General features: G+C 53.1%; 1 protein-coding gene across 5 annotated transcripts in view; it reads left to right on the top strand.

The window, feature by feature from the left end:
• LOC125636687 (receptor-type tyrosine-protein phosphatase kappa) overlaps positions 1–25,165 on the top strand; it is a 91,294-nt gene that overhangs the window by 4,298 nt on the left and 61,831 nt on the right. For 4 of the 5 annotated variants that reach the window (XM_075128314.1, XM_075128313.1, XM_075128312.1 and 1 more), the window contains exons 2-7: positions 15,048–15,236; positions 15,916–16,095; positions 16,550–16,732; positions 17,832–18,014; positions 18,429–18,617; positions 19,978–20,157. The exons of the other annotated variant lie outside the window; for it this stretch is intronic. In XM_075128314.1, the coding sequence (XP_074984415.1) occupies positions 15,048–15,236; positions 15,916–16,095; positions 16,550–16,732; positions 17,832–18,014; positions 18,429–18,617; positions 19,978–20,157 (1,104 nt within the window). The remainder of the gene's footprint in view (positions 1–15,047; positions 15,237–15,915; positions 16,096–16,549; positions 16,733–17,831; positions 18,015–18,428; positions 18,618–19,977; positions 20,158–25,165) is intronic. 5 annotated transcript variants of the gene reach the window in all.

The following is a 25,165-nucleotide window of genomic DNA, read 5'->3' as shown; positions in this document are numbered from 1 at the left end:
GGGCAGCGACACTTCTTGTCGCTGCCGCGTCTCGGTGGCATGGTGTGTGGCGCCCACCACAGTCATCTGGGAATAGGAATATGCTATTCCCACAAAAAGGTTGGGGACCACTGATATAGACCTTAGTCTAGTGTAGGATTACCAGCGTCCAACACATTTACAACAGTTTTCCTAGTAGCGGACCACTGTACAAAATGGCCTACTTCATCCCTTGCACAGGCCTCCCCTCAGCTGAAGAGATAGCCCTGCTATGGATAAGCTATACAGACCAGCTCCACAGCCTTCCGGAATGCATCACCTCCAATCAAGGGTCTCAGGTCACAGCCTGGTTCTGCTGGGGGTCGGCACGTCTTTCCTCTGCTTGCCATCGCCAGTCCAAAAGCCAGACGGAGAGGGCCAACAAAATTCTTGAGCTGTATCTGCAATGCTACATCAGTCATCAGCAGGATGATTGGTCCTCATTTCCCTTTTACCCACAGCTTGCCTACATCATCGCAGACCATGCGTCTACAGGTCAAAGCCCCTTTTTTACCACCTATGGGCACCACCCCGATTCACCTGCAATTACCCACTTCCTTTCCCAACCTGGCCGCCTCAGACCTAGTGCAGCAGATTTGTCTGGCCCAGGAAGAAGTGAATAAGCACCAGGAAAAAGCAAGAGCAGACTATAAGTGGCATGCAGCCAAGCATCAACAGCGAGGTCCCACCTACTCTGTGGGACACAAGGCATGGCTCTCCATGGAGCATCTCCATACCAACAGACCCACTCACAAGCTAGACTTTCAGTTCTTGGCTCTTTTAAGATCCTGCGACAGGTTAATCCAGTCAGGTTTGAACTTCAGCGATCCTGCTCTCTGAAGATACACCCAGTATTTCCCATATTGCTTTTGAAGCCCTACATAAAAAACCTTTCCCCTTATATGACCCAACTGGCTCTTCCAGCAGTACAGGTACAGGGCCATGAAGGGGTACATGGTTCCTAATACCCTGGACTCTAAACAGAACTGTGGCAGGCTTTGGTGTCTTATTGATTGGGAGGGGGATGGTCCTATGGAACACACCTGGGAGCCTGCAGAAAATATACACCTGCCCACACCTGGGCATACACTCACCGGAACAGCCTGGCCCCACATCATCCTGAGGGCGCGGGAGGTGATATCGGGAACTGGGATTCTTGAACCCAAGTCTACATAGCTCTTAAGAGCTAGGCAGCCCCCCTGCCGCCGGCTGGTCTGCTAGCAAGTGCTAGAATCGCAGCTGAGCTCTAGCAGAGGACGCCAGCCTGGGACCTGATCAGTGAACCCCAGTGGGGTCGGGACTGGCCCAGCCTCAATTTAATCCAAGCACAGGAACGAGAAGTTGACGATGCAACTGGATTCTCCCTGCTCAAGCCTGCAGTAGATGCGTCTGCTCCCCTTGCAGCCTGACCCTGCCCGACTCCCCGTGTGCCCTCTGGCCTGCCTTGGGCCCTGTTCTCCGGTATCTGACCTGGCCTGGTGTAACGAGGCTGGCTCTGGCGGGACCCCATGGAGAGTGCCAATTCAGGACAAATGGCTAAAAGCAGGGCAGTTACAGCCCAAGGCTGGGGTTTCTCTGTGTAAGCGGGGGAATAGTCCTGCTCTTCTGCGGAACTTTCCTGGCTTCTGCACGACCCCGGTGAAGTGGGCTAGCGAAAGGATCTGAGTCCTCGCTCCCACTTCCTTTACCCAGTGGCCTCCCTGCCCTTGAGGACTCCCCTTCCACTCTCCTGTCTGGCAGAGTCCTCGTAACCCCAACAAGGCTGGGCCCAGGATTCCTGGGGGGCTCGACCCCCAACCCTGCTGTGGTCACCTAAGGCAGGAGCTAGGGTTTCCCACTGCGGGGTACTCTCTCTGCACTGGGCACTTCTCTGACCCACTGATCATTACATACAATTTAAAGCAAATGCAAGTTATTTAATCAACAATTAATTTTTAAAAGAATAAGGGGAAATGGGAAAGGTTAAAGGAAACACATCACCCCGCTCTGTGGCAGGGAACATCACAAACAGTGTCTCTGGAATGTCAGGGCAGTTTCACAGTCTGTTCCTTGTAAGTCTCAGGCCTTCTTCTCAGGCCCTGGCTGTGCTGCAGGGATGCTGTGGGTTGGACACTCGCTCTGGTGGTGGCCACGTGCTCTCAGGCTCTAGGTGGCAGGGCCCTTCTTCCCAGCGTTGCCCCCGCCCTGATGGGGTTACCAATCCCCCTCCGAGTCTGGCCTGCAGAGCCTCCTGGCTGAGGCATCTCCCTGTGCTGGGCCCACTGCCCAGGGTCCCCCGTCGCTCTCCCCAGCTGCTCACGACACCCGGCTCCGGACTGCTCCAGCCCCAGCCCCAGCTCCAGCTCCCTGGGCTGCTTCTCTGGCCCCTCTGGCTCTGGTTGCTGCAGCTCTGCTCCCAGGGCAAGTCTACTCTCTCTGGGCTGTGCCTCTGGCTTTGGGGCTGCAGCTCTGCTCCCAGGACAGGGTCTGCGCTCTCTGGATCTGGCCCAGCTCTGCTCTCAGCTCAGCTCAGGACCCTGCTTTCTCCTTAGCTCGGCCCCACTCTGTCTGACCCAGGCAATTCCAGCTCACACGGCGGACGGAACCTTCCTGGCCTCCTGACTCCCTGATTAGCCTGCCCGCCCTGTCATTCAGGCTGACCTGGAGCATTGGTCTCTCCCCATTGTTCCTGGGGACTATCAGTCTCAGGGTCCTGATTTCCCATAGACCCTTCCCCTTTTAGTACTGGGAGCTAGCCAACCAAAACACCCCACTGAATGTTAGTAAGGGGGCAACAGTCCCCTTACATATGCACACCAAGGCAAACCAAACCAGACAGACAGAGAGGACTTTGGTTTTACCCCACTGGCTAACCACACGTCACACAAGCAATTCCCTTAGACACTCCAGTTTCCCAGGATCTCCACCAGTGCCACTAGTTATGGGGACAAATGGTTATGAAAACCAATACCCCAGCAAAAGAGAAAAGGTTCTCTCAATTCCAAAGGACCAAGCCCCAGACTCAGGTCAATATACAAATCAGATCTTACCCACAAATCACGCTGTCGCCAATCCTTTAGAATCTAAAATCTAAAGGTTTATTCATAAAAGGAAAAACATATAGATGAGAGCTAGAATTGGTTAAATAGAATCAATGACATACAGTGATGGCAAAGTTCTTGGTTCAGGCTTGTAGCAGGGATGGAATAAGCTGCAGGTTCAAATCAAGTCTCTGGAGAACATCCACAGCTGGGATGGGTCTTTCAGTCCTTGGTTCAAAGCTTCAGTGTAGCAAAGTCCCTCCAGAGGTAAGAAGCAGGATTGAAGACAAGATGGAGATGAGGTATCAGCCTTTTATAGTCTTTTCCAGGTGTAAGAACTCCTCTTTGTTCTTACTGTGGAACATTACAGCAAAATGGAGTTTGGAGTCACATGGGCAAGTCCCTGCATACTTTACTGAGTCACGAGGCGTATCTGCCTTCTCTCAGTGGGTCAGTTGTATAGGTCCTTAATGGGCCATCCAGCAGGCTAGGCAGAGCTGACACCAACTTGTCTGGGGTGTCACCCAGAAGCATAGCATAAGTTTGAAATGCAGACAGTATAGAGCCAGTATTCATAACTTTAACTACAAAAATTATACACACATACAGACAGCATAATCATAAGCAGCAAACCGTAACCTTGTCTTAGACACCTTATTTGACCCCCTTTATACAAGATTTGGTGCCACTACAGGACCTTGGTTGCAACGATGATCTATACGGTCCCAGATTATGTCAATAACGTCACACCTGGCTCTTGCTCTGACCATTGGGTCAGACTGCCCAAGACCCAGTTGTGACAGTGGGGAGGGGAGGAACAGAGGAGCTGTCCCTATTGCTCATGGGGCAGAGGGGGTAGTGGAGTCATCCCGAGCTGCTGGGCTCTTTCTGCTCCTCCCACCCTTCCTATGAGAACAGTGCTGCCTCCTGTGGGGAAGTGGGGGCAGTTCTGCCTGCCTCCTGCAGCAGCCCTGATTGGCTGCTCTTCCTCAGGAGGCGGGGCAGTGGCGTACCTCCCAACATTTCAGGTGGCCAAAGGGGGATGCAGTGCAATCAAATCCATACAATGATGACATTCCTGGGGAAGGTTTGGTGTAACGCCTGTAACAATGACATGTTCAAAATAATGGAAGAAACTAAGACAGGTAAATGTTTCTTTATCTGTCCTCATGACTGACAGACAACTTTTGAAAAGACTGTGAGCAATCGGATTTTTTTCATTTTTACCGCTGGTTTTGGAGATAACAAAAGTAAGTCTTATGTACATAAAAGTGCCTTCGTCCGTTACTCTGCAGAGTGTTTCCTTTTGTCTGAACAAACTGGTATACGTGGCAGACTTTGCCTTTTTGCACAGTTCAGGTGAAGGCTGCCACCGGTGACACTTCATACGGGAAAAGATATTGAGTTTTGCTGCCAGCGTAGCATGTAGTGTGTCCCACTGTTGCCTCGTCATACACATTGGGCACAGGTTGCTGGGGGAGTTGTGTTTTCTCCCCTCCCGCCCCCAAAGAACTTCTCATGCTGATTATTGTTTTCTGAACTATGCTGAATAGTCTTTAACATAAAGCGTTGCTGTGGGAGATTAAACGTTTGAATGTTACAAGTTTTCAAAGCACAGAGAATCTTGCCTGTCCCTTTACTGGGTTGTTCATTTGAGATCTTGTATGCCAAAACCCATCAGTTCTCATAGGGCTGTCATATTCAGGAAGTGCCTCACAGATTGATAATCCCTAAATTTGGAAAGCAGAGGATCCATTTGTTGCATGCTGATCACATCAGGTCCAGGGAATTAATCGTCAGCTCCATATCACAGAAAGATACTGATAAACAACTGGTTGGGTTAACAAAATCAGGCTCTTACGTACAGGGTCTTCTAGACGCATTGACTTTTTCATGGATGTGACAAAGTGGGAATGTTCTTTATGCTTTCTCTAAATACTGTGTGGGTGCCTCAGTTTCCCCTATGCATTTCTTAAGTATCTAGGTGGTGGGATAAGGGTGTGTGATTGCTGCAGAGCCCCAGAGGGCCAGTGTGATGGCATCTACACAGAGAATGGCCAACACCCTGTCTCCTGGCAACTGATGGCCTGGGCCCCTCCCCTGCAAAGGTGCCGACTGAAGGTGTTGGAGAACAAAGAGATCAGGTGACCTCCTGGCCCAGGAAAGAGACAAAGGCGAGAGGAGGGGCTGGAGAGTTTTCAGTTTTGAGTTTTCAGTTTGGAGCTGGCTGGGGAAATGGAGGGAGGCCAGATGGACTTCTGGCCTCCCTGCCCCCCAAGATGGGCCTGATTGAGGGGTCCTGTTCTCTGTAACTACAAGCTCTGTTTTAGACAATGTTCCTGTTGTCTATTAAACCTTCTGTTTTATTGTCTGGCTGAGAGTCACGTCTGACTGTGGAGCTGGGGTGCAGGGCCCTCTGGCTTCCCCAGGAGCCCTGCCTGGCTGGACTTGCTGTGGGAAATGCATGGTGTGGAAGGGGATGCTGAATGCTCCGAGGTCAGACCCAGGAAGGTTGAAGCTGTGTAAGCTTTTTGCCCTGGGGACAGTCTCCTCACAGAGAGGAGGCTCCCCCAGAGTGCTGTCTGGTTTCATATGGAGTAGTTCCAGAGCATCGCCTGGGGACGCCTTGACAGTATAATCCAGTGCTTTTTGCAAAAAAAGAAAAAAGAAGAAGAAGAAGAAAAAAGAACGCAAACTCCACAGCTTCAGCCAAGAATGTTTTTACATGGCTTTGTGTTCATCATGGAAAAATCATGGAGCAGGTCCTCAAAGAATCAATCCTGAAGCACTTGCATGAGAGGAAAGTGATCAGGAACAGCCAGCATGGATTCACCAAGGGAAGGTCATGCCTGACTAATCTAATCGCCTTTTATGATGAGATTACTGGTTCTGTGGATGAAGGGAAAGCAGTGGATGTATTGTTTCTTGACTTTAGCAAAGCTTTTGACACGGTCTCCCACAGTATTCTTGTCAGCAAGTTAAGGAAGTATGGGCTGGAAGAATGCACTATAAGGTGGGTAGAAAGCTGGCTAGATTGTCGGGCTCAATGGGTAGTTATCAATGGCTCCATGTCTAGTTGGCAGCCGGTATCAAGTGGAGTGCCCCAAGGGTCAGTCCTGGGGCCGGTTTTGTTCAATATCTTCATAAATGATCTGGAGGATGGTGTGGATTGCACTCTCAGCAAATTTGCGGATGATACTAAACTGGGAGGAGTGGTAGATACGCTGGAGGGGAGGGATAGGATACAGAAGGACCTAGACAAATTGGAGGATTGGGCCAAAAGAAATCTGATGAGGTTCAATAAGGATAAGTGCAGGGTCCTGCACTTAGGACGGAAGAACCCAATGCACAGCTAGAGACTAGGGACCGAATGGCTAGGCAGCAGTTCTGCGGAAAAAGACCTAGGGGTGACAGTGGACGAGAAGCTGGATATGAGTCAGCAGTGTGCCCTTGTTGCCAAGAAGGCCAATGGCATTTTGGGATGTATAAGTAGGGGCATAGCGAGCAGATCGAGGGACGTGATCGTTCCCCTCTATTCGACATTGGTGAGGCCTCATCTGGAGTACTGTGTCCAGTTTTGGGCCCCACACTTCAAGAAGGATGTGGATAAATTGGAGAGAGTCCAGCGAAGGGCAACAAAAATGATTAGGGGTCTGGAACACATGAGTTATGAGGAGAGGCTGAGGGAGCTGGGATTGTTTAGCCTGCAGAAGAGAAGAATGAGGGGGGATTTGATAGCTGCTTTCAACTATCTGAAAGGGGGTTCCAAAGAGGATGGCTATCTGCTTTCAACTATCTGAAAGGGGGTTCCAAAGAGGATGGCTCTAGACTGTTCTCAATGGTAGCAGATGACAGAACGAGGAGTAATGGTCTCAAGCTGCAGTGGGGGAGGTTTAGATTGGATATTAGGAAAAACTTTTTCACTAAGAGGGTGGTGAAACACTGGAATGCGTTACCTAGGGAGGTGGTAGAATCTCCTTCCTTAGAGGTTTTTAAGGTCAGGCTTGACAAAGCCCTGGCTGGGATGATTTAACTGGGAATTGGTCCTGCTTCGAGCAGGGGGTTGGACTAGATGACCTTCTGGGGTCCCTTCCAACCCTTATATTCTATGATTCTATGATTCATCATGTTTTCCTTTCTTGCACAGTTACATATCTCAAAGCCTACAAATAGTTCAGGTGCCCCTAACCGCACAGAAGAGTCTTTGACGTTTAGTTCCATAACATTTTCACTTGCAGCTAGCACAGAGGACCACACAAATCTCAAAATAATAACTTTGTGTAGCGTCATCATTGCTGAGTTCAAAAGGTGACTCACTGGTGCTTCAGTTTGGAGTGCGTTTAACTTGTTAAACGTGGGTAGCACTGCATGCAAAACCACTAAATACACCTTAGTTCCAATGGTCTAGCAGCAGCTCTTTGCTCTTCCTCGTCAAAACCACTGACAAAGTAGGAGTAGAGCCCATCCCGAGTAGCCAAGGTGCATTCAGCAGATCCCTCCAAAGGCAGCCCGCGCATTTTCATATGCTTCAATTTTCTTCACACTAGTACTGCAAAATGCCCTGTGTCCATTCAGGGATGTCACTCTTTTGACACTGCTCTGAAAGTGGTAGTAAATGTCAGTATCGTATGCTCGCCACGCATCTGCAGTGATGTTGAGGCATGCTTGGCCATTAGGTGCACAGGGTGGCAGAGGCACCCCTCTGCATACACACTCCCTCGTTCTTTGTTTGCTTGGCTTAAATTTGAGGCAATATACTGTTGTGCTTACCCTGCATGATTTGCAGCATTATCCGCTGAAATGTAGCACATTTAATCCAGTCAGCATTGTGTTTTGGTAGCACGCTGGTTCCATCAAACAATTCCTGAGATTTATTCAGTGTGCAATAAAGGATTGGGCCAAAAGAAATCTGATGAGGTTCAACAAGGACAAGGGCAGAGTCCTGCACTTAGGACGGAAGAATCCCATGCACCGCTACAGACTAGGGACCCGAATGGCTAAGCAGCAGTTCTGCAGAAAAGGACCTGGGGATTACCATGGAGGAGAAGCTGGATATGAATCAGCAGTGTGCCCTTGTTGCCAAGAAGGCCAATAGATATTGGGCTGTATTAGTAGGAACATTGCCAGCAGATTGAGGGAAATGATTATTCCCCTCTATTCAGGACTGGTGAGGCCACACCTGGGGTATTACGTCCAGTTTTGGGGCCCCCACTACAGAAGGGATGTGGACAAATTGGAAAGAGTCCAGCGGAGGGCAACAAAAATGATTAGGGGACTGGAACACATGACTTACGAGGAGAGGCTGAGGGAACTGGCGTTATTTAGTCTGCAGAAGAGAAGAGTGAGGGGGGATTTGATAGCAGCCTTCAACTACCTGAAGGGGGGTTCCAAAGAGGATGGAGCTCGGCTGTTCTCCGTGGTGGCAGATGACAGAACAAGGAGTAATGGTCTCAAGTTGCAGTGGGGGAGGTCTAGGTTGGATATTAGGAAACACTATTTCACTAGGAGGGTAGTGAAGCATTGGAATGGGTTTCCCACGGAGGTGGTGGAATCTCCATCCTTAGAGGTTTTTAAGGCCCAGCTTGACAAAGCCCTGGCTGGGATGATTTAGTTGATGTTGGTCCTGCTTTGAGCAGGGGATTGGACTAGATACCTCCTGAGGTCTCTTCCAACCCTAATATTCTGTGATTCTAAGAAACCATAGCTAAAAACTCTGTCACTGTACAGCCAATTTCTGGGTGTGTATATGTAACCAAGAATGGAAAATGTTTCTCAGACTTGTCCGAACCAGCATCCAGTGCCAAACCGACGTTCATGGCCTTCAGTCCCACACTGTACATTTTCAGGTGATTAGGTGCGATTTCCCCTTGTGTAACATGAGTTGTTTTGGGGGAAGCATGCTCATAGCTCTTGGCAATTTTGGAGACTGGGAACATTTCTTGACTAAAGGTCTAACATGATCACTGCTAGCACAAGGGATGTTGCACTCCCGAAGAAATCCTCTGAAACTTCAGCTTCGGTTACACCATCACGCATGGTTGACCCAGCGGGTGGGAAAAAAGCTGCTGATGATTTTGACTGTGGCAGCCGTGACACAGCTTGCACGTTTCTCTGTAGCAATTTAGCGTGAAAGACCCTTGTGTCCGCCAGGACGACCAGCTCACAAAAATCAGTGTGAGCCCTCGCCTTGATTTTTGTAGGAAACGGTCTTGCACCTGCCACGAGTCTTTAAACTGATAAAGACTTTTCATGGGTTTTTTTGGTGGAGCCTGGGTGTCGTCATCCACCATGGCTGCCGTCGAGTCTTTGCTTTTCTTCGTAATCTTTCAATTTCTCAACTATAGGCAACTTGAATTTTTAGTTGTTGGAGACCGCACGGCCACTACGATAGGCCTATGCCTACCGTTCCTCATTTAACGCTCGGGTCTTGTGGCTGATTGCCCCTTCTGAACTACTTCTTGAGTTACAACTCACACAACTACTGCTGGACATGATGTTCAAGCTGGGTGTGGGGTTTTTAATAACAAGGAGGGTGAGAGTCATTTAAACAGACAGTGAGAGTAATCACCCGAGAGAGACATACGGAGTTGTTACTCTGCATAACAAATGAAATACAGTTTTGTGGCTACGTGTGCACACTCAGTTGTAACGGTATTTTTGTTCACCCATGGTAATTGATTTGCCTTTAAGGTAGCAAGGTTAATGTGGGAAATGTTCTTCTTCAACCAAGCCAGGGGGTTTGGGGGCCAAAGCAGGACAGTCCAGCAAAAGTCGGGACAGTTGTGAGGTATGCAGTGGGGCAGGCAGCTGGGGCAGGCAGAGAGGGTTTTCCCCCAGGCCAGACTGACGTTGGCAAGAGGGCTGGACCCATGTAGGGCAGTGGGCGGGCAGACAAGTGCCGTCCCCGCCCACCCAACCATGATGGGTCCCATGTGGGACATGGCTTCAGAGGGCACTGGGCAGGACCTCTGGCAGCGTGATCGTGGAATGAGGCTCTCACAGCCTTTCTGTAATGGGTGTTGGGCAGTCTGGGGCCAGACCCTTTTCAGCACTGGTGAAGCAGGCGCTGGCCAGGGTCAGCCATGGAAGATGCCGTTTCTTAATCCAGGGGCACTTCCTGAGTGTGGCTGCTGCCTTAGTCTTTCTTGAAGCAAACTGTGCCTAGGATCCCTAGGGGGGACCCTCCCCTGGCTTTGGGGGTGGGAGTGGGGGGCATGGGTCCCACGGGTCTTTCATCCCAGTCCTGGTTGTTATCGATATTGATTCTTGGACAGCCATTCAGGTCACTGTGCCCCCTGGGGTGAGGCTCTGGGGCAGCGTAGCTGGGGCCAGAGGAGCTCTGCTCTCCCTGAAAAGCACAAGGTGCAGCCCAGCGTGACATCTGCACAGTGCTGGGGGTGCCATGTGCTGCCTGTGCCAAGTGCGGGGAGGTGTTTTGCTCCGAGGGTGAGGCTGCTGGAGAATGAAGAGCAGCTGCAGGGACAGGATGTGGTCTCTGTGCATGATGCATTTGTGAACTGCAGAGGCCCTTCTCTGTTCACACTGCCCGGGTGTGTGCACGTGCCCCAGGGGAGGGAAGTACAGGGCATTGCACTTCAGTGATGGGGAGCGTGCTGTGCCAGAAGGGTAAAGGGGGGGGAAGCAGAGTTTATCGCGACCTGATCCCTTAGGTTAAAGCTACAAATTACCTGGTTTTCACTAGCATTTTCCCTCATGTCAGTTACCACGTGTCAGCTAACACCAGGTAAGAACGCGCCTCTTTTCCTAGTGAGGACAGGGCCCAAGACTCTCAGGCACCTAAGATGAATAGCAAGGACATCCGATTTCTGTTACCCTTCCTTGCCTCCTGGTCTTAGGCTAGGTTAGAGCCTGACTAAGCCCATCATTTAGACTCTATGTTCTTGGGGACAGGGCCCAAAGCTCCATACGTTTTCTGTCAAGTTCTTAGCCCAGCTGAGTGTGCTACAGAATAATAATAATAAAATTAAATAAGGGAAAATATAACGATCTCTGATTGCATCAGGCAAATGTAAAATACATTTTACAATAATCCCTGGCTAGGAATGTAGCAGTCAGCATTTTCAATTTACCTCCCCTACTTCCATATTATAAAATCTGCCTGTTTCATCATATCTAAAACCTGTTTTCAGTGCTGAAAAGCCCTTGGGTCTGACAACCTCTTTCCCACAGCTGGTTGTGGGGGGCTTGGCATGTGCTGCTGAGGATGGTAGGGATTTCTGCTATGGTGCAAGGGTAACCGAAAGAGAGCTGGGGGCAGTTTTCTCCCTCCCCTAGCTTCTGTTAGTCACTGCTGTGCCCAGCCCTGCTGAATGCCTTGTTGTGACTTTCCCTGTTCTGACTGAGCACAGTTCCTGCTCCAGCTACACCGACAGTTGCAGACCAAGGGGAGTCCATCTCCTCTTGCCTGACTGGTGAATTCCAGATGGCTGACACTGAGATGACTCTGCCAGTTACAGTCTGACTAACTTAGACCCTGTGTGCACATTTCCCGGCCGTTTACATTGAGTAATCTCCTCTGCAAACACATATTCAGCTACCATCTCTATGCTGACAACTCACAGATCTGCCTCTGTGCTCCAGACCTGTCTCCTTCTCTCCAACCTAGAACCTCAACCTGTCTCTCTGACATCTCCTCGTGGCGGTCGAGCCAGCAGCCTGACCTCAGCATGGCTAAACCCCAGCTCCTAATCTGCCCTCCCTGCTCCCTCTCTTCTCTATCACTGGGGTCAACACCACATCCTGCCTGTCACGCAGGCCTATAACCGGGACGTCATCATTGACTCAGCCTGGATGTGAGGATCTAGGCCCAGGGAGAAAACTTGCCAATTCTTTCTGAATAGCATCTCTACGATAGGCCTTCCACCCAGCTACACCTCTCCTCAGGGGTCTCATCATCTCAATATTGCAACATCCTTCTCTCGGACCTTGACAAATGCAGTCTTTGAATCATAGAATCATAGAACTGGAAGGGACCTCGAGAGGTCTTTAGTCCAGTCCCCTGCACTTGAGGAAGGACTAAGTATTCTAGACTGTCCCTGACAGGTGTTTGTCCAACCTGCTCTTAAAAATCTCCAATGACGGAGATTCCACAACCTTCCTAGGCAATTTATTCCAGTGCTTAACCACCCTGACAGTTAGGAAGTTTTTCCTAATGTCCAACCTAAACTGCCCTTGCTGCAATTTAAACCCAATTTAAGTCCTGTCTTCAGAGGTTAAGAAGAACAATTTTTCTCCCTCCTCCTTGTAACAACCTTTTATGTACTTGAAAACTGTTATCATGTCCCCTCTCAGTTGTCTCTTCTCCAGACTAAACAAACCCAATTTTTTCAATCTTCCCTCACAGGTCATGTTTTCTAGACCTGTCATCATTGTATCCATCCATCCATCCACTGTCACTTGTCGTACAACTTGGACTGGAAGCTCCTTGGGCAGGGACCATCTTTGTGTTCAGTGTTTGTACAGGGCCTCATGCGACGGGCTCCTGGTCCGTGACGAAGGGTGCTAGGTGCTGCAGCAATACAAATAATAATAATAATAGACATGGAATCTCGGGTCCAAAGGCAAGTGAGAGGGCCAAAAATGGCGTTTCCATTTCCCCAGCTTTAACAATGAATGAAGGGTGGGCCGCCTGGCTCTGTTCAGGGATGCCACTGAGACTCTGAGGCCGGCTACACTGGGGCTGAGGTGTAATTTTCAGCTCAAGCAGACATACCTGTGCTAGATCTGATCAAGCTGGCAGGCTAAAAGTAGCAAAGTAGCAGCAGCAGGAGGAGCTAGCCGCCTGGGTACATGCCCCAGGTCTCAGGCAGGTGGGAGACCACTTGGGGTGGCTCAGCTGTCCCACTGGTTGTGCCACCGTGACTACACTCCTGTTTTTAGCCCAGTATGCCATCCTACCTAGTGCAGGTACGTCTGCTCAAGCTGAAAATTACTCCAGTGTAGACCTACCCAAAGAGAGACGAAGTCTGAGACCTCCCAGCCCTGCAGCAAGGGAAGCAAGAGATTTCCATAGCCTCTGCCCTCAGTGCCTATCGGAACCATAGCAACACCCATGGGCACCTGGGGGTGAAGGTCGGGTGGTTCGCCTGGCTGCTCTGTGCTGTGCTACACCAGCTCTCTTCCGGTGCCCAGCAGCACCAAGCACCCCACAGCGTGGAGGCAAGAGCTGAAGGTGCTTCAGCTGCTGGGCCCCCTGGGAGCTCACCCTGCTGGGTTCCGGTGACCCCTCGGACACCCAGCTAAAGCAAAGAGGCCTTGGCTAGGGCTGGCCCAAAGGAAAGGTTGCCAATCGCCTACACCTCAAGGTCAAGCACTGCAGTTCCCATCTGTGACGAAGTGGGACTGTTCTTAATGTTTCCTCTGAATAGTGTGGGGGTGCCTCAGTTTCCCCTAGGCAGTTCTTAAGTATCTAGGGGGTGGGGTAAGGGTGTATGATCATTGCAGAGCCCTAGAGGGCAGGTGTGTGCAGGAGTCTGGACACAGAGAATGGCCGACACCCTGTTTCCTGGCATAATATGGCTTCATCATATTCACATGGTACACCCGGCGGTGGTGCGCCCGGTTCGACAGCTCCACCACATAGTTTACCTGTGTCTGGGGCACCTTAGCTGCAATAGCTGTCAGCAGGCTCCTGCCCCTTAGGCTGGCAGCTGGCTGGGTCCAGAGAATTCCCTCTAGGCCCCTCTCTGTTCAGTCCCCTGTTGGGTCTCTTCAGTGTCCCACCAGCTCTGCACAGACCTACAGAACACCTGTCCAACACGCTGTTAGAACACCCCAATAAACCACACGGCTCAGAGAAATGAGAAAGCCGAGGGCTGAGATCCGAACACACCTGCATTATCATAGCAGTGGGGTCGGAAGAGGTTCTCTCTGCCTTTTTTGAATAGCACCCGTCACTTTACTAGCTCCTGCTGGCAGACCTCCACAAGGTCCTAGTGCAGAAATATCACCCGCAAAGCCCCCTTCAAATATCAGAGAAAACAGGACACCGCACTCCGGGCGCCACTAGCAGAGGCAAGGACAGCCCAAGTCCAGCTAGCTTCATTGGCGAAGGCAGTCGCACATTGCTCGGGGGCTGGCAGAGAGAGCGGGCTGGAGAAGAAGGAAGATGAGGCCAGTAGAAATGGAGGCGCCATTTCAAAAATTCCATGAAGTTACACGACCACGTTTCGGAGCAGCCCGTGCATAGCAGTGCATGAAAATAGGTGTGTGCATGATTGGCGTCCATGCTTGTTACACCTGCCCGCACGCGTGCAGTCACTGTGCCCGCAGCTGGCAGCTCACGGGACCTAGACCAGGCCTGAGACACCCAGCTCGGAGAGGGGGCAGGGCTTAGCACCCCCACCCGGTCCTTGGCATCGCCCATTGGCTGGCTTTCGTGGCTCACCACCACTCGTGCTGGCTTTGTGGATCACGGGCGCCTGTCTCTGCCCAGTCCCTGTACAGGGAGCCCAGGTGCCTAACTCTGCTCTGTGGATCCCAGGGTGCTCCTGTGATTTTCTAAGCGCCCAAAAGTTAAGTGCGGTGACGCTCAGCATTGCAGTGCCTATGTCCCCTCGTGGTTCCCCCCCATTGACGCTGTTCCCGTGCTCAGCGGAGCAGAGGTGAGGGTCAGAAAGAGGCAGGGGCGGAGGCAGGGGATCTGCTAACATGGCAGACTTGCCTTGGACTCCACGACATTATTTTTTCATGTGAAGTTTTAGGATCTCTTGTTGCTGCTAATTTTCCTGAGCTCTGGGACCCCCCACACCCTCCTGCCACTGCCCCTCCCCCCCCGCGGTTTGCTCAGTGTGTGCTGTGGTGGTAGGAGAGAAAGCCCTGCCCCCTGGCTTAGTGTGACTGCACCTCTGGGGGCACTGGGAGCAGGTGCTGCCGCTTGGGCCCTTCCTGGGGTGTTTCCTCGGGCTCTGGGCAGGCCACAGCGGCGCTAAGGGGGTGACCAGGCTCCATCTCCAGCCAGGCCTCAGCCTCTCGTTCCCCCCGTCACAGACACGTGCAGGAGGGAGGGAGCCTGGACCACGAAGGTGACGTTTCCCGCCGAGCCGACGGCGTTTCCGGTCAATGGCACGGTGGAGGTGACATGCACCGAGAAGCCTGAATCCGGGCCGTTCCCTGCAAAATGCACAGAGCTGAAGGACCGCGGGGCAGTCTGGGATATCAGCGGAGTCCAGTGTCTCAGTGAGTGTGAGGAGCCTGGTACACCCCCCGTGCCCACCCCCCGGGCATGGGGCCAAACCTCCCCAGCCAACCCGGGCATGGGGCTGCCGCCAGTTGCGGGCAGGAAATGGCCAGGGAAACCGGGCCGATGATAACCAGCCCCTGGAGATCAGTGACGTGATGCCGGGGCTGGGAGACCTGGGGGTGGGAGATCTGGGAAGCGTGACAATGGGCAGAGAAAGGGGGACCCCACTCCCTCAGCCTGCTGAGAAACCCCTCACAGGGCTGTCACCGTGGGCCCTCCCCACAAACACAGGCTTCCCCCCCCGGTGCACACGGCTCCCCACCAGGCCCTGAGGCGGCTGCTGGCGGCTGTGGCCGCAGCCTGGCAGGAGTCTCCGCTGGGCACTGCTGGGCAGCTCTGCGAGGAGCGAAGCCCTGAGGCCTGGGAACGGATCTCAGCATTTCTCAGGGTGCTTCTTCCAGCACTGCTTCTGAGAGCGGCCAGGCCCGGGCCTCCCGGACACGTGGTCCCCTCCCTGCCCCAGACTCGCTCCCCGAGCCTTCCCCGTGGTCACAGGCCCCTTCGTGCAGGGCCGGCCCCCGCACCTGTGCGATCCTGGGGCCAGCTCCCCAGGGCCAGGGGCTGTCAGACCGTAGGGGAGACGCCCCCATGGCCGCTCTCCTGTTCCTTTCCCAGGGATGTGCAATGATTGGGTGAGGCAGGTGGATTTTGACCCTGCACAGACGGAGTTCGGCGTCGGGGCCGAGGGTCGGGTGACCTGTCGTCAGCAGTTCCAGCAGAACTCGTTCAACGTGACGTGCAGAGAGACGGCGTCGGGGCTCTTCGAGTGGGAACTGGGTGCACACAAGTGTCTCAGTGAGTGCGGGGAGCCGGCCCTGGGGCTGGCCAGGCGCCGTCTGGCCAGGGGAGGCTCCAGCCAGGCTGCTGAGAGGCCGTGGGGAGAGTCCTGCTGCAATGAACAGCTTCCCCCCCCATGGTGTCCCCGGGGGGGGCAAGCGCGTGGGTCTGATGCCGGCTCCTGGCCCTGCTCCCTGTGCAGGAGCAGCAGAGACCAGGAACACTGTTCTCCCCACGGCCCAGTGGGGCTGACTGGTCTGCACTCGCCCTGCCCACGGCGGCCCTGAGCGTGTGAACGGAGTAAATGTACCTGAGCACGTGGGGCCTGATCCTGAGAGGGGCTGATCCTCGCAGCCCCCCACCTCCTGCTCTTGTGGGCGCCCAGCATGGTTCAGGGTCAGCCCATAATACTCAGTGGAGTCTGCCTGGTTCCAGTGACCCCCAATACGCTGCTCTCATTCCATGCCCATAGGAAAATGTAAAATACTCAAAACCTGGGACTCCAGATTGCAGTTTTCCCCCAAGGGGCAGTTCTACTCCCTGGGTGAATCGGTGACACTGAGCTGCTCTGAGGGGTATTGGCCGTCACCAGCTGTGATCCAATGTGTCAGAAATGGGAGCCTGCCTGTCTGGAGTGAGACACCCACCTGCCAGGGTAAGTGTGAGACCCCCCCGAGTCACTGTGGTCACGGGGGGTATTTATGTCCTGAATGTTCTGAAAAGTGTTAAATGACGGTGACAGCCAGTGTACGGGCAGCAGGTGTAAAGCAGTCCATCTGGGTGTGTGTGTGTGTGTCGGGGTTTGGGTTGGCAGTGCACATACCGTGTGTGTGGAGGTGCTGTGTCGGGGTGTCTGTAGGGATGTCAGGGTGAGGGTGTCTGGGATGTGTATTCCTGTGTTTGTAGGAGGGGGCTGGGTAGTGGTGGTGATTAGTGTAGGGGGGTTTGGATGGGCATTTTTAACGGGGCACGCTCCGCTCCTGCCTTCTAGCCCCACAGAAACTGCTCAGACTCCACCAGTCAGGTCTCCACAATGTGCCGTTGATGTCAGATCCCTTCATCAGCAGGGGCTCAGGCTTTCGGGGATGTGCCGTACAGGGCCCGAGGCAGACAGACAGAGCTCAGGGGGCAGGGGAGTCTGTTCTACTGAGACTCCTGGACCCGCCCCCAGGAGCCTCTGTCGCTGTGCCAGTCCCTCGGACACGATGGGGTGGGGCCATTTCTGGTGCAACCTTTTAACAGTGAGAGTCATTCCCCAGGGGAACAGCTGCCCCAGGGACAGGGTGGAGTCTCTGACACATGGAGCATTTACATCGAGGGTGGCTGCTGCCTTTCTAAAGATTCGCTCTCATTCAGCCACCAGTTACTGAGTGCTACAGAGTCGCTGGCAGAAGGGGAGAAGATCTCCCCTGCAGGGACCCCAGGGCGGGTTTCTGGCCTGGGCTAGGCAATAGGTCAGACGGGATGGTCAGAATGGCCTTGACACCCAGGGAAATATGTTCTCCCCCCACGACTCAGTGGGGCTGACTCGCCTGCACTCACCCTCACTCGCTCCACCCCACTGAGGCCCTGAGCAATGTGAATCCTGTGGAGAGAAACGGGGTAGATAGACCTGATCACAGAGGAGCTGATCCCGGCAACCCCTACTGTAGTGTGGGTGCCCAGCGTGGCTCAGGATCAGGCCCATGATGGCTGGGGAAAGCCGCATGATTCAATAACCCTCAAGAGTCTCCCCTTATTTCTTTGATACGCAGCAAAATGTGAAATACCAAAACGCTGGGACTCCAGATTGCAGTTTTCCCCCAAGGGGCAGTTCTACTGCCCGGGTGAATCGGTGACACTGAGCTGCTCTGAGGGGTATCGGCCATCACCACTTGTGATCGAATGTGTCAGAAACGGGAGCCTGTCTGTCTGGAGTGAGACACCCACCTGCCAGGGTAAGTGTGAGACCCCCCGAGTCACTGCGGTCACAGGGGCCGGGCCAGCAGCCAGACTCTCTGTGACACTTTGGTATCTCCGGAGCCAGGTGGAAGCTCGCCCCATAAACCCTCTGGTTCATTTTGGCCTCTCAGCCTCTAGTATGGGGACCCTAAATCCTGCTGGAATTGCAGGGGGCCTCAGTCAGACCGCCCCGGCCCCGCCCGCAGGCCAATAATGAAGGGCAGGATCAGCCCAGAGACTCCCTGTCACCAGCGTGTCCATCTTCCTCGCTTCTCCCCCAGCCCTTTGCTGTGCTGGTTTCTCCAGGGCTCCCTTTGGCTCAGCTCTGCCACGGGATCACCCAGTGGCAGCCAGCTGCACCTTTCACGAGAACAGGATTTGCCAAGACTCAGACATTTGTTTCCCTCAAGGGGTTTGTACGACGGCAGGAAACTGGCCCCCGTCGGTCTCTGCTGCCTCCGCACAGACAGAGTTTGTCGTTGGCGAGAAGGTTTTGGTGACCTGTCGCCAGGAGCAGTACGAGGGGCGCCCGGCTTGGATGCAGTGTACGGAGACGGCTGGGCGCGTGGAGTGGGACACGAGCAATGTGAGCTGTGTGGGTGAGTTCTGCACAGACGGGCTGCAGGATCCAAACCCTGTGACACCAGGAGCCTCCAAGGAGGCCCCGCGACTTCCTGGGGGCGTATTTATGTCTTGAGTGTTCAGCTCAGACCTTCTGAAGGGTGTGAAGTGACAGTGACAGCGAGTGTGTGGGGCAAAGCAGCCTGCGTGGGGGGAGTGTGGTGAGGTTATAGGCCTGTGTTGGAGGGGTGTGAGGGGATGTCTGTGGGGTGTATTTGTGTGTGTGTGTGTGTGTGTAGGGGGTTGTGTGGCCAAGTATTACAGGGGTGTGTCTATGGGGTTGTGTATAGGGTGTCGGGGGGTGTTCTTGTGTGTATAGGGGTTTGAGGACATATCACAGGGGTCGGCAACCTTTCAGAGGTGGTGTGCCGTGCCTTCATGTATTCACTCTAATTTAAGGTTTCACGTGCCAGTCAGACATGTTAACATTTTTAGAAGGTCTCTCTCTAGAAGTCTATAATGTATAACTCAACTATTGTTGTATGTAAAGTAAATAAGGTTTTAAAAATGTTTAAGAAGCTTCATTTAAAACTAAATTAAATGCAGAGCCCCCCAGACCGGTGGCCAGGACCCAGGCAGAGTGAGTGCCACTGAACATCAGCTTGCATGCCGCCCTTGGCACCCGTGCCATAGGTTGCCAACCCTGATATATCAGGTGTCTGTAATGGTGTGGGAGACGTGTGTTAGCTAGCAACGGTGTGTATTGCTGTGTCTGTGGGATGTAGGAGGTGTTAGGGTGTGTCACTGTGCATCAGGGCATAGGCATCGACTTCCTCAGTTCCCTGGGGGGGTGCTCAACCCCTGCTCCGCCCTAGTCCCCACCCCCACTCCACCGCTTCCCCCATGCCCCCACCTCTGCCCTGCCTCTTCCTGCCCCCGCTGCACCCCTCCCCCGCCTCTTCCAGCGCCTGCTCCTTCCCCTCCCCCGCAGGGCCTCCTGCACACCGCTGAACAGCGGATAGCAGCGGGCGGGAGGCGCTGTGGGGGAGGGAGAGGGGCTGATCCACGGGGATGTCGGTGGGTGCTGAGCAGCCCCAGAGCGCCCACGGAGTCGGCGCCTGCACGTGAGGGTGCGTATCAGTGTGTGGGGATGTTGGCGCCTGTACGTGAGGGCATGTATCAATGTGTGGGTTCATGGGTAAGGCCTGTTGTGATTATTTATTTGTATTACCAGTCGTCCTTAGGAACCCCAGCCATGGCCCAGGACCCCCTGGCGCTAGGTGCTGTACAAACGCTGGACAGACAGACAGCTCCTTGCGGCAGGGACTGACAGTCTAATGTGGGGACTGGAATCTCGCCTTTTTCTACTGACACCAAACCTGATTGTTCTCCCAACAGAAAAGTGCCCCAAACCCAGCTGGGCCTCAGCTCTGCGGTTCGAACCAGACAAGATGTATTATAGCAGGGAGGAACCAGTGACCCTGAGCTGCCCTGAGGGGTTTGAGCCCTCGCATCCCATGATCACATGTACCGGACAGAGGAACCGGAGCGTCTGGAATGAGATTGCTGCCTGCCTGGGTAAGTGTGGGCCCCCTATGTGGGTCACCGTGATTCCAAGGGCCTGGACTGGTGCCGGATGCTCCGTGACCCTTCGATACTGTAGGGAGGAAGGAATTGCCATCCCAGATCAGAGCAATGGTCCAGCTCAGGCTTTCGGGGATGTGCCGTACAGGGCCCAAGGCAGATAGACAGAGCTCAGGGGGCAGGGGAGTCTGTTCTACTGAGACTCCTAGAGCTGCCCCCAGGAGCCGGAGCTGCAGCCTCTGTCGCTGTGCCAGTCCCTCGGACACGATGGGGTGGGGCCATTTCTGGTGCAACCTTTTAACAGTGAGGGTCATTCCCCAGAGGAACAGCTGCCCCAGGGACAGGGTGGAGTCTCTGACACATGGAGCGTTTACATCGAGGGTGGCTGCTGCCTTTCTAAAGATTCACTCTCATTCAGCCACCAGTTACTGAGTGCTACAGAGTCGCTGGCAGAAGAGGAGAAGATCCCCCCTGAAGGGACCCCGGGGCGGGTCTCTGGCCTGGGCTAGGCAATAGGTCAGACGGGATGGTCAGAATGGGCCCTTCTGGCCTTGATACCTATTGTTGCCGGCACAGAGTGCCCGAGGCAAGCAGCAGCTGGGTTTGTTGCCCGGTGTGCGTCGCGCCAATGAACACAACGGGGTGGAGAAGCAGAGAGATTTATTTGAAGCTTTAAATAGGGCGCAGGGAGACTGAGCTGTTTTAAATTTTGCAGCTCTGAATGCAGATTACGGTATACATTTATATTTTTGTTTATTTTATTATATAAGCTTATGCAATTAATTATTTGTTGTTCTGTACAATACTGTAGCCAATTAGCTAAAGCAGCCAGTTGTGTTTTTTTTAGTAGCATTGCGCGAGCCTTGCCTTATTTGGGTTTATTTGTTACTAGTTTTTGCGAAACATTTTTGTCTTATCTATACGTTTCCCAGGCCGAAGCTGGCCTTGGCTAGCGAGCCCTGTGCAGACCTGTCTGTTTGTATGCTAGCTTCCTCAGAGTTGGGCAGGGTCACCGAAAGTTCAAGCAGCAGAGGGGCTTCAGTTTGCCTGGGCCTAGAGCAAGAGGGCTTCACTGACACTCGTGGCTTTTTATTTTTCCGAGTTACCTAGAGTAGTGCCCAGTGTCACCAGCAACTCCCTCTTCTGAGAACACTTAACAAGCTTGCAACTGAGTTTTTTTATATTTTAAGGACAATAAGTGATTAAGTGCTGAGGAGTTAGAATCCTAAGCAAGAGCATATAATGGGGTTTTTGTGGAGTGGGAGGCAGATATTTTATATATGAGTGCTTTATAATAGGCAAGTACGAGGAGAATGATAATACACAGCACAGCATTTGTGAGCAGGAGACGAACAATGCCTTCCCCCAGGTCGGGCAGCCATTTTTAGAGTGAGTCAAAAAGAGTGGGCTCTTTTTTGGGGGCTTTTTATTGGTTAAGGGCCTGTTCGGCTGACAGGATGTGCTTGTTAATATTTTGTGCATTTTTTGGGACATACGTACAGCATTTATTTTTAATCAGGGCACACACTTTGCCCTGTGCAGATAGAAGGTAATTTAAGGCCTGGCGGTTTTGCAGGGACAGCAACCGGAATTGGTAAAGCTCTGAATTAAGGCTTTTTTTTATGGCTAAGGTATTATTGGCAAACTTAGTGAGAAATACAGAAAGCTGACGATAGCGGTTGGCCAATTTACCTATTCCGTAGCCTAGGATAAGAATTATACTGAATTTGTCCCCTTCACTAATGGGTACAGGGGTGGCATACAGAGACCGCCGATGCCGGGGACAGCCAGACAGGAGTTGGGTCATGACCCAAAGGGGAGGGATAAGGTATCCCACATAACAGCTTTCATGTCAGTGGTGGGATAGCCATTTATAGGCAGAGTTACTACAGATATAAAAGGACTGGATGTTGGCCACCTGGCCATTAAGACCCGCTTTGATTTGAGAGGCCAGAAAGGGAGGATAATATATTTGTTTTATTTTTTGGTTTTAGGCCATTTTATTGTACAGGGGAATAGTAACATTGTTACTAGAGGAGAGATAAAATTGACAGGTGCTGTTTTTAGCAAACCAGGTATGGTTAGCAGTGGCTTCCTGGCATTTATAAAGGAGACTTAAGGGGACGGAGCGTAGCTGGATGGGAGGGGGTTATGGGTCGAATTTCAGTAGGGTTTTTAGGGATTAATGTTGCTGCTAAACTTGGCCTTTTTAGAACAGTTTTTTATTAAGGTGGGCTGCGTTTGCAACTGAGTGGCGTTTGCTTTTATTTATTTGTTATAGAGGTTTGACCAGTTGTGGGGGGGGTCACCCTTCATGGGAAGCTGGCCACATGGTAGGGGATCTGGGAACATATTTAGCAGTTGGAAAGATTAAATTTCCGGGCAAAGGCTATTTTGAGGCCTTTATAGGTATTTATATTTAGATTAATGGTTTTTTTTTTTTTTTTTAGAGAGAGAGATATGGGGACTACTAGGCAAATGACATTTACTATGAGGGACCTTATGCCCTTGTAGTCCTGCCCCCCCACCCCGGTGCTTATGTTTTTTTAAATAATAATTTGAGTTTAAGATTGTCGGAGGGTGACGTGGTGTGACGAAGTGGGACTGTTCTTAATGTTTCCTCTGAATAGTGGGGGGGTGCCTCAGTTTCCCCTAGGCGGTTCTTAAGTATCTAGGGGGTGGGGTAAGGGTGTATGATCATTGCAGAGCCCTAGAGGGCAGGTGTGTGCAGGGGTCTGGACACAGAGAATGGCCGACACCCTGTTTCCTGGCAACTAATGGCCTGGGCCCTTCCCCCCTGCAAGGTGAGAGCTGAAGGGTTGGAGAACAAAGGAATCAGGTGACCACCTGGCCCGGGAAAGGAACAAAGCCCAGAGGAGGAGGGGCTGGAGGGGGTTTTCAGTTTGGGGCTGGCTGGGACATGGAGTGAAGTGCAGACGTGGTTGTCTGGCTCACTGCCCCCCAAAATGGACCCAGCTGAGGGGTCCCGTTCTCTGCACCTGCAAGCTCTGTGTTAGACCATGTTCCTGTCGTCTAATAAACCCTCTGTTTTACTGGCTGGTTGAGAGTCACATCTGACTGCGAAGTTGGGGTGCAGGACCCTCTGGCTTCCCCAGGAGCCCCGCCTGAGCGGACTCGCTGGGGGGAAGCGCACGGAGGGGCAGAGGATGCTGAATGCTCCGAGGTCAGACCCAGGAAGGTGGAAGCTGTGTGAGCTGTGTGTCCTGAAGACAGGCTGCTCACAGAAAGGCGACTGCCCCAGAGTCCTGACTGGCTTCATGGGGAGCAGTTCCAGAGCATCGCCCAGGGACTCCGTGACAACTGGTGGCAGCGGTGGGATGTACTGCACCCCGTGGATGGTGCTTCCTGCAGTAAGTGACTGGGGAGCAGTAACACGAAGGGGGATTGCCGAGGACCAGGCCTGCTGAAGGCTCAGAGAGGAGCGGTTTCGGGGGGCGGTTAACCCCTGGGAGTGTGTGACCAGCGAGAAGGACTGTGCAGTAACAGGGTTCCCCTGGGGATTGCAGCGAGCAGTCCAAGGGGCGGAGGAGTCTGCAGCTCGACCCTGGCAAAGAGGTGGTGACCTCTAGAAGGGCTGGCACACTAGGGGTTCTCCCTGGAAACCGTGGGGAGCTGAGAACACACAGGCCTGTGAGTCCACAACAACTTGGGAGGAGCGGAGTGATGGCCTGTCACCGTCTCCTTAAGAAGGACATTGTAACTCTGTGCAGAAAGAGAGGGTTGAGCATTGGAAAGTTCACCAAAGCAGAGTTAATCGTGCAGCTGGAGGAGGATGACCGCTCTAAGGAACAGATTCCTGACCCCAACTGGGGCTATAGCAGGATCTGGGAGCAGCTGAAGCGGGAGCCAGGCATCGCCAAGACTCCTGTCCCCGACCAGACGGGGGTCTTCACGATCGGGTTCCCCATCTGGGGATTGGAGAGGGACGGGATTGGAGCTGAGTCCGAGAGAGCAAGAGGACCCTGGGAGACAGCGAGAGCCCGAGAAAGAGCTGCAGAAGCAGCAGCAGCATGAACTGGCGGTGGGGGAGCGGAGAGGCCTAGGGGACCTCCCAGGGGTGAGTGGGGATAGATCCCGGGGGGCCAGTTCCGCAGGGAACCTCGAGACTAAATTGCTGCCCCTGGTTAAGGAGGGGGGGTGTGTGGATGCCCACCTCACTGCCTTTGAGCAGGCTGGTGATTTCAACCAAGGGGACCCTGCGGAAAAGCCCCGGTGTCTAGCTCCCTTGCTGGGTCCCAAGGCCATAGACTCCGTCAGCCAGATGGTTGGGGATGTGGACAGGCTCCCACTCCTGACCCCAACCTATATGTCTGTGTGGAGTTTCCTGGGGCCAGGCCACCCGGACCTCCAGTGGGAGCAGAAGGTGATGGTCAATGGGGAGACATTCTTGGGGTGGCCAAAGGGCATGGGCTGCATAAACCTTCCCACATGCGGCCTGCGAGTGCTATCGACCACCCCTGACCTAAGGGAGGGCGTGAAACTGGAAGGGCCTGGTGTAACTCCTACCAAGGAATGGGAGAGATGCTGGGGCATCCATGGGAACGGCTTCGAACTTCCCCAGGTCACCGGCTAAAGTGACCCCGCTCAGTTCGATCTCGAAGGGGGGAGAGATGTGACGAAGTGGGACTGTTCTTAATGTTTCCTCTGAATAGTGGGGGGGTGCCTCAGTTTCCCCTAGGCGGTTCTTAAGTATCTAGGGGGTGGGGTAAGGGTGTATGATCATTGCAGAGCCCTAGAGGGCAGGTGTGTGCAGGGGTCTGGACACAGAGAATGGCCGACACCCTGTTTCCTGGCAACTAATGGCCTGGGCCCTTCCCCCCTGCAAGGTGAGAGCTGAAGGGTTGGAGAACAAAGGAATCAGGTGACCACCTGGCCCGGGAAAGGAACAAAGCCCAGAGGAGGAGGGGCTGGAGGGGGTTTTCAGTTTGGGGCTGGCTGGGACATGGAGTGAAGTGCAGACGTGGTTGTCTGGCTCACTGCC

The sequence above is a fragment of the Caretta caretta genome, chromosome 5 (genome assembly GCF_965140235.1).
Source record: "Caretta caretta isolate rCarCar2 chromosome 5, rCarCar1.hap1, whole genome shotgun sequence".
Classification (NCBI taxonomy): Eukaryota; Metazoa; Chordata; order Testudines; family Cheloniidae; genus Caretta; species Caretta caretta.
This window is presented reverse-complemented; position numbering and strand designations above follow the sequence as displayed.